At 47.1% G+C, this 12622-nt stretch overlaps 1 protein-coding gene across 1 annotated transcript in view; it reads right to left on the reverse strand.

The window, feature by feature from the left end:
• Positions 1-8634, reverse strand: part of ZC3H6 (zinc finger CCCH-type containing 6) — a 29204-nt gene extending 20570 nt beyond the window's left edge. Inside the window, exon 1 of the mRNA XM_075035295.1 lies at positions 7919-8634. Within this exon, the coding sequence (XP_074891396.1) occupies positions 7919-8010 (92 nt within the window). The 5' untranslated portion in view covers positions 8011-8634. The remainder of the gene's footprint in view (positions 1-7918) is intronic.
• Positions 8635-12622: the final 3988 nt, after the last annotated feature.

The following is a 12622-nucleotide window of genomic DNA, read 5'->3' on the forward strand; positions in this document are numbered from 1 at the left end:
CTTGGCTATAGCAAGCAGCTTTGGGAAGGGCTTTCAGTGATGTGAACCAAGACTACCTCCCTTTCCACTGTGAGTAACAGAAGTCAACAAACAGATGTGGTCTGGAAAAAACACAGCTAGCCAATGATTTTCTAGGAAATGGCTTCAAGTCTGAGGTTGCTTTCCCTTCGGCAGGTATCTACAGCACACAAATCACAACACCAGTCTAACAAGAGAGGATATGAATTTCTGGTTTGCAAAGTAAAGCTTCTTGCTTACGGAGTATCTTAGTATGCTTCTGTTATTGCTGGAAATGCCTGACACAAACCCCAAAATTTTCTTGATCTAGAAAAGCAAGGAAGTATAATCTTGTCTTTTTCAAGATTCACTTCTCTTTCAACTACCCTACCCCACAAAACAATACACCACAAAAACAACCTTCACTGAAATAATGCCAACAAGCTGTGGGGGGAACAGTTTATAATGCCTACACAACGCATACCTCGGGAGTCAAAAAGACAGCCTCTGTGCTGAAGGAACAAACACTGGCAATTTTTAACTTCTGCCATGTGTTATTTTCCTGGATTCTATACTTGTATTTGCAAAGGCTGAACTAAATCTGATGCGTCATCAGATTAACAGAAGTTAATCCCTGAACTACTACAGTGCAAACCTGCAGTATAAAATTCTGGCACAGAAAAAAGCAGAAGAGGTTAACTCGCCTCTACCCAGAGATCTCAACTAGCATTACCAAGCCCTTCCCATCCTAGTGCATTTAAAGTCCTTTTGGAAGAGAAACAAAAGCATCTTCATTAAATACCCAGTTTAAATTGCTTAGAGGGGTTTGGCTACTGCTGCCTGACCTACTGGAACTCCTTCATAAAGAGCCCTGGATGACTTCAGTGATTAAAACAAGTTGCCATATGGTACTCCTATTTCCTCATAACCCATGGGACAGCAAATGCAATCTTGCAATCCAGAACACAGGAGATGCAAAAATCAGTAACATCACCTAGACTCCACGAGCTAAGCAAACCCTAACTAAACAAAAGGCAGCATACTGGCCGTGATTTTTCCTATCAGCCCCTGCACAAGGACTAGGTATGCACAAAAAAAATTTGGTTCATCCCCAAATGTGAGAGGAAGAACTAAAATCACCAATGGATCGCTCCCTCTTCCGCAATCTCCAGCTACTTGGAGCTTGACGGATATGTGAAAACAAAACCAGAAAGCATTTCCACTGTCCCAAGTGTATTTCTAGAGCATCTCCAAAATGGATTAGAAAGGCACAAAAGCCAAGTTATCTTCCAGGGAGAATCAGTATGGTGAAATCACTGCAAGAGCAGTTATGCAAATATTTGGTGAGGGAAAATAGAAATCCACACATAACGCATCATTACTCTAGTGTCTACAGTTTAATTTCTAACATTCAAACTCGACTTTAACTTACCTTTCTTCCCTAGTCTGAGTCATTTTTAAAAATAGCACTCTTTATGTTCAAAGAAGATTTACAACTCAAGCTCCTCAAGTCCAAGACACAAAAATGAGATGCATTTTCTCAGTACACTGACGATGATAGCTCTGAAATATTTAAGAAAACTAAAAGGGTTTTCCTTGTGGGACTGTTTTTCCAATCTTCTTAACAGAAGTACTCAGCATACTTGCAGACAGAGCAGGTGCTACACGAGAACCATACTTCTGTATGGTTTAAGAACTAACACAAACAAAATCATACAACCAAAATGTGAATCTCTGTCATCAAACACGATCGTCTGTTAAGTCCATTTTTGGTAGGTTTGATTCACAGCTGAGGAAAGGTCTTATTTAAAAATAATTACATTCTGTTTTACAATATGACGCTTTTGACTTTATTTATTAGAATAAGCCTTAAAGAGAATAGTGATAGCTGAGACTTTCCGACAGCATTACCAAAACTAGAAAAAGTATATAGTAGATAAAGGCTGCAAACAACTCCCTTTTACTTCTTGTAGACATAGAGAAAGGACACAGTAGCAAGAATGCAAACATTTTACATCAGCAGATCTCTAATGCATTGAGTAATAAATTACTTTTTTTTAGAAGCTACTAATTTCTGGTCATGACTGAATATTACTGTCCAAAAAGAAAAGAAAATCTACTTGTTCCTAAGGTGAGTGCATTGTTAAACCTTAACCTCTTTTTTCTGCGATTAGTTCCAGAAGAGACAGCTTATCAGAAACCATCCAGGATGTCTAAAAATTCATATGCTCATATAGAAACAGTATGTTAACAGCCCTTAATTTACAGGGGCTGATAACAGCATCATACACCCATTCTGCTGACCTCTGAATGTCCGTGATAAGGACATATAATGCTGGGGAGAGAGCTTAAACTGATGGGAAACTACCTGAGTGTTTTTGACACTGGTCAAGACTTACTTAGTGAAAAAGCCTTACACTCCTCCCACGTATTTCTTCTCCTTAATTTCCTTTGGGCATGTTTTCCTTCGTATCTCAAACTAGATTTCTCCCTCAACCCCTCTATCCTAGCTCCTCATACACTCCTGCTGCTTCAAATAACCCTCCTGCACGCATTTTCCACACCCAATGCATCTAGAAAAACATGCTGCTATGCAGCACTCGTGACTGCACAGACGTACACAGCTATCACTTCTCATCACTACATGCTTACTTTCTGTCCTGTTCACTACCATGCAATGAACCCACAATACTCTCGCAGGTACCATTTTGTTTTATAAAATTATGAAGAGCACAATAACTCGGGTGCAATTCAATGTCAAGAAAATTACATGTCTAAGTAAGATCTTAAAGGGCTAAAATTCATGAAATGAGTTTGTCCTAGCACGCTCCTACACTAAAGAATTTACGAATTAATAAGGAAAATAATTACAAAACTAGAAGGTGTTGTTACAGTTAACACAACAAGCCAGTGTCCACCAAAAATCGGCACTGGCTTCTTTGACAATGTTATGCAGGTCACTTACAGCTGCCCGTTAGTTTTGACCATTCTGCAAACATTAAGTTATTTTAACCTACAGCCAGGCAGGGAAACTGCACCATGAGAAGTTACAGACCAGACTGCTTGGGTTTTCTTAATCTCTGTTTTGCCTTCATCCCCAGAGCTGGTTGTAACAGATACTGTGTTCCCGTAAAATGGGGGAAGGAAGTGAGAAAGACAGCAGCGAGGCATGCCAAAAAATAGCTTCCTGCAGTGGCACTGGAGGCCAACAAGCAACTTTTGGAAAGCCCACCTTCTCACCCTGCTGCCTAACCATCTCCAGTCTCTGGGCTTTATTACTGTAGGAGAAATTACAGAAATTCACACAGACCACCTCCTCCTCTCCAGGAGGACAAGGAGGAGTAACAGCTATGTCAGCCAGCTGTGTTTTTGCCACTCCTGCAATGTTTGCTGGATGGCAAGCAAGCCCTGTTTGCCCACAGGGCATATTTGGGAGTGATTATCTCTTCACTTCCTAGTTCCCTAACGTCAAAGCAAGTTTTGAAATCATGCTCGAAAACAATAAATCACTACAAGGCTGCACTCAGCAATCACAAACAACTTCAACTTAACATGAACACATTCTTTGGTGATTAACTATTACTGGGAAAAAAAGAAATCTCTGAAAACAACTGTAAGTAAATGTTTTCAAACCAAACCATGCACATGTGGACCACGGGCATTAAAGCACCAGGTAGCATAAAAGAGACACATTTCAGTTGCCAAGTTTAACTAAAGATGGATGGAAGCCTTGTGGCAAGGGAGACTGGGAGAGCAGTCAGGCTGGACAATAGCAGCTACAGACTGGGGGAGATCTTTAGCCCTTCTGCTCCACAAATGCTTCCCTGATCTGTAATGCTATGGTGCTTCACGGAGCTGAGGAGCCACACAGATTGAGACAAGACACGGGCAAAGCCGCCTGCAATATAATGTTGGCTAAGCAGTAACGGAGAAAATGTACAACTGAGGTATATAATATAGATTTCAATTTGCTGTTACTCATCTCGGTTACAACCCGCCACTTGCTTTTTTCCCTCTACTTGCCACCGGCTGTAATTTAGCAGAGCAGGTCTCCATTACGGTGAACCAGACAGACCTGTTAGAGCAGCAGAGTGTAAATCATGCTCGCTGAGGACAGGAGTGCAAAACGGGTACATGGAAAGGGAGCAGGCAGGTCCTAAGACAGCTGGAAGAGGAAACTGGGAAAATAAAATAAAAACAAAGGGGTGGCTGGCTGGAGTCTCTATTCCCCTGGCTCATCTGGACATACACCAGGCATACATAGCTGGTGAAGGAGAGGCTTTGGAAGAGCAGCACCACAGCTAGAGGCGGGCAGACTCGCATAATCAAACACTTCAGCTATGCTTCGTAAAACTCCAATCAGTTTATCTTGAAAAAGAAAGTGACTGTACCAACTTCATTTTTAAATGTAAAAATTGTATCAAATACATAATGGACAAGTGTACAATGAGGATTAGCATGGTTCTCAGGAAAAGGAACCTGAAATGCAACAGACAAGCCCAGCTTTGAAGTGGCATTTCCAAACACCCTCTGCAAAAATCAGGACAATTTTCTACAGAAAGTTCACAGGCCGCTCAGGTGTCTGACAGAGAGCTGTGTCTGACGTTCAATTTCCTTCATGGTACCATGAGCACATAAAAAGCGGCCTGATACTTACACTTGCAATGCAACTCATAAGACCATGTTGGCCACAGAAGCATTACTTGCACCTCTGCGATCTGCGAGATAGAATCTCCATGTTCAGACCTATCATTAGGTCACTGCTATTTTTACAGCAGATAATGGTACAAGAAATCTCGAAGTCTGGAGATTAAATGACAGTAAATCAGAGAGAGCTAACAGAAAGTATCAGTACCAACCTAACATTTTAGATTTTCAAAATAAATGAACTCCAAGTTATTTTCTAAAGTTCCTGGCAATTGCAAATCTGGCACCGATTTCAAATGCAGAACCAACTGTAGCAAACAAGCCCTTCTCATGCCTGCAGTATAGCTCACTATTAGTCAGAAAATTAAAGTCCACAGAAGTCTGCACGAGGACTGAATTATTCTGTATTTGTCACAAGTGTTTAGTTCTTCTCTTGGGCATGTACATTCATCTATAGCATGATGTATAGGTGGGACAATGTCTACAAAGTAGACTTTAAGAGAAACATGAAGCACCCAGTCCTGCAGATGCTGGAACAGCAACCACAAACTATCGCAAGTAACCAGACCTTGCTGACCTCTGGAAGAGAGCGATAATTTGCACATTTACACACATCTGTGTATTTATTTGCTGTAACTGAGCTTGCCTGCACCCTGCCTCAGACTTCTTTCTTACCCTCTCAAAGATTACCTACATAACAAGCAATCTTTAATTAAACCTAACCTTACAGGAAAAACTTTAAAAGACACCTGCTATTTTTGTGTACAGAAAGTCTCAAATACTTCATCATAGACAACATTTCCATGAGTTAACTAAAAATATTTAAAGAATGAAAAACCTTCCTCACTTAATCAGATGCCCCATCTACAAACCAAGAAAAAAAAGACTTTGGATTAAAACAATCTTCTAACTTGGAATTATTCAAAGTGTGGACAGACAAGGTTTTTTACTATTTTCTACTGCTCAAAACCACTAACCAATTTCTTTATAATTCTACTAGATCAGCTCAAACTCAAGCTAACTAAACATTAACAGAAATGCTATTAATTTATGCTGCACAAATTGATCTAATCTGTTGAAGGATTTCAGCAGCTTCCTAATATGAGCTCTACCTACAGTAAACTAGTCCTACTGAGCTACCAATGCAGTAAAAAATTGATTGCAAGATAAAACGTATTGAAACTAGACGTGTTAATTTTAAAATACCAAACTAGTATTACAGCAAGACTCCAACTCAAAGTAACTCAGAAGATGAGTGAATCAGGTATTTGCATCTTTTCTATAGACCTTACAATGGGCTCTTCAACTGACTGCATTGGAGACTGGACAAAACCAATTCAGTACTAAAAAACGTTCGTAGTTAAAGCTGTGCTACCCTCCTCCCCACCCGCAACCTTGGCAAGTCAACCATGTTTTCTGTGGATGGGAAAGACCCTGTTTCTCCTTAGGCCTTCCTAGTTACCAGCTGGTAGCGAGATCGTTATAAACTTCAGAAAGTTAAAATATTACATTTTGACAAGATTACATGTGCACACCTAATATAATAGACTTATATTTGGGGCTTTTTTTTTTTTAAACAATGTTCTAGGTGTATCAAGAATACACTTTGCTATATGCGTCTTAGATCAGAGGGGAGCAGAAGTTTTCTAAAAGTCTTGTTTACAAAAAAGTATTATTTAACAGGTAAACGTGTTTATTGTTAGAGTCTTCTGCTCTTCTGAAATTAAAACATTATAAGGCAACGTTTATAAATTAACCTGTATTAAAAGTACATTAGACTATTAGGTAGTACTTATTTATTCTATTGCGTAATTTGCCAGTGTAACAACAGGCATACTGGTAAGAACAGCTGATTAGAGGAACTCTAACTTGTCAACATTGCATGAGTAACTCCAAGTTAGAAAAACTATGCTTCCAGCAGAACAGTGGGTAACTTGGGCTTGTCCTCAAGGAGGACTTTAAAACACGAAGTACTTTCAATCCCTGAAAGAGTAAAAAGTCACAGACTTATTAACTCCAGGAACTCTAGAACACTTTGCCTGCTACTGCTGCACAGTTTTAATACACAGTTATGTCCTATCTTCAGCAATCCCAGTGGATTACTAGTTTGCTTTTTACACAGCACTCTTTTTGGAACATACAGCATGACACAACATTGTTTCACAATAAAAAGCAGGAAGGTGAAAACAAGAATCAGCAGCGCTGGGGTCTGCCCTGAACCAGTCACTAAATCATAGCACGATCCCTGGACCAGTCAGTCAGCTTGTGCGGCCCTCCACTTCCCAATTTGTAACACAGAATTAGTGACTCTTTCTCCAGTGACAGAACGGTTACGTTCGCTCACAAGCCCTGGGGTTTTTTTTTGTTGTTTTTTTTTTTTTTTTCCCCAGTCCTCTGAAGCAAGTACCAAGCACGGTTGTGGAGCTGTGTGGGGAGGACAGACTGAAGCCCAGCTGTCGAAAACCAGCATTTTTAACTCCTGCAGTTGTGTCAGGAATGCTCTGGGTAGATGTAGACTGAAGGACTGGTAGCTGTCCCCCTGGCATAGTATTTTTGGAACTAGTTAGGAAGGCCAGGGCTGCCTGGAGAAAGGATTTGAATTTCCAGCAGCTGCAGAAGAGAAAGGGAGGGAGGAACAGAGGTCCTTTCACCAGGAACAGGACTCTGGTTTTCTGCGCATGGGGATTGAGAGGTGGCAAAGATAACGTCAGTCAGACCTTAATCTGCATAAAAAAAGATCCAGTTAAATGTGTAAGGTGTAATCTGGCAAGAAAATGACATTAAAATATGGATCTAGTGAGAGATTCTTGTACAAACAAAAACAACCAAAAAAAAAACCCAAACCCAAACCCAACTCAAAGCACCCTTTCCTACCTGACTAGCAGCGCCAGGGCAAGGGAGAAAAAGAACAATGGTGACATTCAACAGACACCCGCTGGAAAGTGCAATTTATGGAAAGAAATGGAAAACAGTCCCCCTTCCCAGCCAGAATAAATAAATGAAGATGTAAAACGCATGCATTCCAAAAAATAAAACCCTACTAATAATGCACTTCTAACCCAGTGACACCCCCCCTCCCCTCCTTGCATCCCCCCCCCTCCCCAGTCCTCACCCCGGTCTTCCAGCCTGAAGGTGACCTGCCCCCACAAAAACATCGTTAACCCCCTAGGCACATTAACACACAGCATCATCATCATCATCATTATCAGCATCATCATCACCCCACTAGTATCACCATTATGAGAAGCGGAGAGAGAGAAGAATGTTACTCGACCTTTCGTCCCCTGCATGTTGCCTGTCAGAGTCGGGCATGTTTGGGTCAAGAACTGGGTTTGGGGGTTTGGAGAACAGGCTTTCAAAGGCCATTGTGCTGGCTGTGGTGTGGTGAGGAGGAGGGAGGTGGAGGAAGGCAGGACACTGCCGCTGCCCGTGGTGCGGAGGGAGGAGGAGGAGGTGGCGGCGGCGGCGGCGCGCACAGCCGCTCTGGGGGCGGCTCGGTGAGGAGGAGGGTCGGGTCCCTCAGTGAGGAGAGATGATGAAGGTTTCACTCACGGTTACTTAGTGAGACACTAACGGGCACTCAGTGCAGGGCGAGGCTGCACAGGCTGAGCCCGGCCGCCCCGCGCGGGCAGGAGGAGGAGGAGGCAGCAGCGGCGGCGGCTCGGAGGAGCAGGCCCGGGGCACAGGAGAACGAGAGGACACACACACGGGGGAAGGGAGGTGCTGGTGGCCGGAGATGGCTGCCCTAATTCTTCCTTACAAACATGGCGCCCGCTCGAGGCACTCTCACAAAATGGCGGCAGCGGCGGCGGCGGACGGCAGCGGCGGCGGAGGAGAACGGCGGCAGCGGCGGCAGCGACCCCCGGCGCTTGCCCCCCCAGCTCGCTCAGCGGCCGCGGACCCGCACAGCGCCCGCCGCCACCACTGCGTCTTCCGCGCCCGTCGGGGCCGCGATGGCGTCGCCTCGCGCTGGCCGCCGCCGCCGCCGCCGCCGCCCGCGATCGCGCTCCTCCTCCGCCGCCGCCGCCCCGCCCCCCGCGCGCCGCCGTTGGCCGGCGGCCCCCCGCGTCACCGCACCGCCCAGGCCGCCCATTGGCAGCGGCGCGCCGCTCGTCACGCCGCCGTGACGTCGCGCGAGCGCGGCGGGCTCCGCCCCTCCCCCCCACCGCCCCGCGCGGGCGGCGTGCGCGCGCGCGCCCGAGCGCGCGCACGCCGCCCGCGCGGGGCGGTGGGGGGGGAGGCGCGAAGGGAGGCAAAGGGGCGGGGCCACACCTCGCCGCGTGCGGGCTGGCGTCACGTGCGCGCCCCGCCGGCCGTTATGGCGGCCGCTAATGGCGGACGTCGCCCGTTATGGCGCTTCCGGCCCGCTCCCTTCCTCCCTCCCCCGCCCTCATCGGGGGCGGGGGCGGCTTCCGCCCCGCGCCGCCTCGCGAGAGCCGAGCCCGGTGCCCGCCCCCTTCCCCCCCCTTCCCCCGTCAGCCGCTGTTCCCCTCCCCGGCGCTGCCGCTGTGGTAACCCGCGGCCTACTCTGCCCTATCCGCCCCCCCCGCCCCCGAGGGAGCGTCAGGCCGGGCCCCCAGGCCATTAATTAGTTCCGAGATGGACATTTTTAATTAAAAACAATCGTTTCCTTCCCCAGCGCGGTTCTAAGACCCGTGGTCCTCGCAGGGGAAAGGCCCTCGGCCGGCACTGCCTTAGGCCGGGAAGCATTTCGACCGAGGGGCCTAGAAAAACGGGACGTTGGCCCAGGCCGGTGATAAAACCTGTGCTTAGGGAGGGGGTGATCGGTCCGGGCGTGATAAAAAAGGGTATTAAACAGGTGGAGAGGCAATAGCCGTAACCTATGCAAAAGCGTAACCAATTCAGGGACAATTTAGCATCACTTCAATGACTCAATAAAAGGGAGGAAATTCAAAACTCGTCAAGAAACCTTTAGCAGAGCTATAGTACAAACTTCTGGAGAGCCTTATTGAAGCCAATAACAGAAAAAAAACCCAAACACGCGATGTTTGTGTTGCTCATTCTATGACAATGAGTTTAACTTTGTGCCATGAGCAGGGCAGGCCTGACCCGCGCCTTCGGCAGCTGTCGCTGGGTCACAGCCCGTCGCAGGCTGGTGTTCCTCACCTTCTCTGTCATCCGGTAGCGCAGGCCGCAGCTCTCTGCGCGCGTTGGTTTGCATTTACAGTGAATTCCATCCTCTTCCCCAGTACTGCGTCTCCCTGCTCGGTACCTTCACCTCAGGACGGTCTTGTCCAACTCAAATAAATAGCATCAGCTGCAAATGTTGTCACCTCGTTGCTCATCAGTTCTCCCATAAACTTTATGTGTCTGTTTACAACAACACTGGCACCAAGATGGAGACAGCCCACCTGCTAGACCCCCACATGCTGAGAGCTGGCCTTTTATTCCTACCCCGGTTTTGCTGACTCTCAGCAGTTCATAGTCCCCAGGAGAAGCTTGTTTGTTGTTCTCTAAGCATTTTAACGATTTTTCTTTTAACATTGTCTTTTGAGGGACTTTGTCAAAACTTTCTGGAAAAATCCCAAGTAAGTTACATCAACTTATTTTCCTTTACAGGCTAGTCTCCCTGGCTTGCAGGGCTTTTCAGGACATATGACTCTCTTTTTCCAGTGCCAGCAATCCTAGCAAGAAAAAAAAAAAAAAAAAAAAGAACACCCACATCGGTTCCCATTTGGGAGGAATGTTTTTCCCCTTACACAGAGGCAAAGTGTGGCCTTGCATCCACGAGGAAAGAGCTGTCTCTCCCTGGTCTCACACCAGGCTGGTACCAGAGCAAGATGCACAGGACAGGAGATGATAGCCAAGTTCAACCAGGGTTCCAGATCATCACACAAGTCCAAAGTCAAGCCAGGAAACCAACCTGAGCTAAAAACCAGCACTCCTGCAGCTCAGGGACTGAAGTAGGGCTCCAGGGAGCACGGGAGGGGTGTGGGTGGTGGCCTCAGGTGGGGCTGGTGAGGGCCATTAATGCTAATTAAGGCTAATTAGTCCCATCAGCAGGTGAGCATCTCAGTGAGGTGTGCAGCCCAGGAGGCAATGCCCACAGGGCTCAGCACCATCTCCCCAGGCAATGGGGGGGGGGGGGGGGGAAAGGCAAGCGGGGATGGGGCGGATTTCAAGTTCAGAATAAAAGCCTGGCTCCTGCTTTTTTTTGCAGTGCCTGCAGGTGCAAACATCCATTTTAAACAAAAATCTGTGGGCAGGAGCAGTGTGCAGCTGTTTGTTTAAATATCCCTACGTGTGTTTGTGTTGTCAGGGAAAAAGGTATGCTGCTGAGAAGCTCCTGAATGACTTTTTTTTTTTTTTTTTGAAGTATAACTAAATTTGGCAATAGCAGCTATACAAATTCCCCTGTACACACTCTCAGATATCGCAAATATACAGGGATCTGGAGTATGGTGTGGAGAGCGTAGCAACATACCTAGCAACCATAACAAATAAAAATGTTGTGGTTCAGCTCTTCATTAAAGCCTATAACAGGATTAATAAGTGTTTTGGCGTGTGTGTTTGTGCTTTTGCTTCAACAAGGATTCGAACCGCGATACAAATCTGTGGGGTGGGAGGAGACACGGCAGCGCTGATGGACGTGCCGTGCACCAAGCACGGACTTCTCAGGGATGCTAGCTAGGTAATAAAATTCAGATTTTAACCTGCGGTTGAAAATAACCTGACATGTGTGTGTTAAAGAGATAATTAATCATTCTTTTGTTTGCAGGGATGTATCTCCTTAAACTGAAGGCGAGGAGAAGCACAGGGAAGCTCAGGACTTCAGATGCTCAGCAGGGAAAGGCCCATCAGGAATGCACTTTGGAAGCAGAAGGATGGCTAGGAGGTGAAAACAGGACATGAAGCCGTGGTCACGTCCTCTTGCCCCTGCCTGAGGTTGGGGCTTGTCTCCTCATGAGGTGAAGAGGAAAGGGAGCACTTTCCCACGCAGACCTTGGAAATTCAAAGGTGCCATATTTCTCTCCTGGCACCTTGACAGGCGCTGCGTTGCCTCCCTCCAAGGCCACCTCCTCGTGAAGTCTTCAGCCTTTGCATCCTCACCTCCCAGCCGTTTGGGGTGAGAGACTGCGGCTTTGGGGCTCGGGCAGTGCAGCCAACCCATCCTGGGGCACACAGAGCACATCTGGAGGCAGCTGCACCAGGGACCGCCTGCCTTCAGCCTGCAGAAGGGGAGCAGAGGCAAACCAGCTATTTTGGGGGCTCCAAAATATTATTATCCCAAAGAGAAGTTGTATTTACCAGGGCCAGAAGAGCCTCTCTCTGCACATTCCAGGCTCGGGAAGTCTGCAAGATGCCGGAGCAGCCGCTCTGGGAGGGGAAAAAAAATCTCCTTTAGTCAGCTCAAATGCTGGCCAGAGGTTTGCAGCCCAGTCCAGACACTGGAGAGCCGACCTTAAACGTTTCTGGGGCTGAAAGGGAGATCTGCAGCCAGCTAATGCTGGGAGAGACAGCGGCTGAGCTTCCCAGCTCCAGTCCTGGCCCTCGAGGCAGGCGAGAAGCGGCTGGGAGGACGGGCATGGCTTCGCAAGCCCCGGCGGCATGCCAGCCCATCCCAGAGAGGGGAAACCAGTTCACCCTGGCCTCGGGAATTAGGAAAATGTTGTCAGTTCGGGGCTGTGCTGCGAGGAAAAGTCTCCAATGCGAAGGTCCAAGCACCCGTCTCCAGCCTCATTAGCCGGTTAAAAGCATCAGATGGAAACTATGCTGCCCCATCAGAAAGTTATCCTCTTACGGACTCCTCGTTTTTTGGCTCCCAGAGCCTGGCAAGGCGGCAGGAGCGGGGGAAAGTGTCGTCAGTGTGAGGATGGTGAAACACATCATTCACCCTGTCAGAGGTACCGCAGCAAGGAATGGGTGACGGAGGCAGCAGAGGTAAGGCACCAGCAGCTTCTTCTGGCACATCCTCGGCCTCCTTCTCTGCATCTCTTGGAGGAGCACATACCCAAGC

This window comes from Buteo buteo, chromosome 9 (genome assembly GCF_964188355.1).
Source record: "Buteo buteo chromosome 9, bButBut1.hap1.1, whole genome shotgun sequence".
NCBI lineage: Eukaryota > Metazoa > Chordata > Aves > Accipitriformes > Accipitridae > Buteo > Buteo buteo.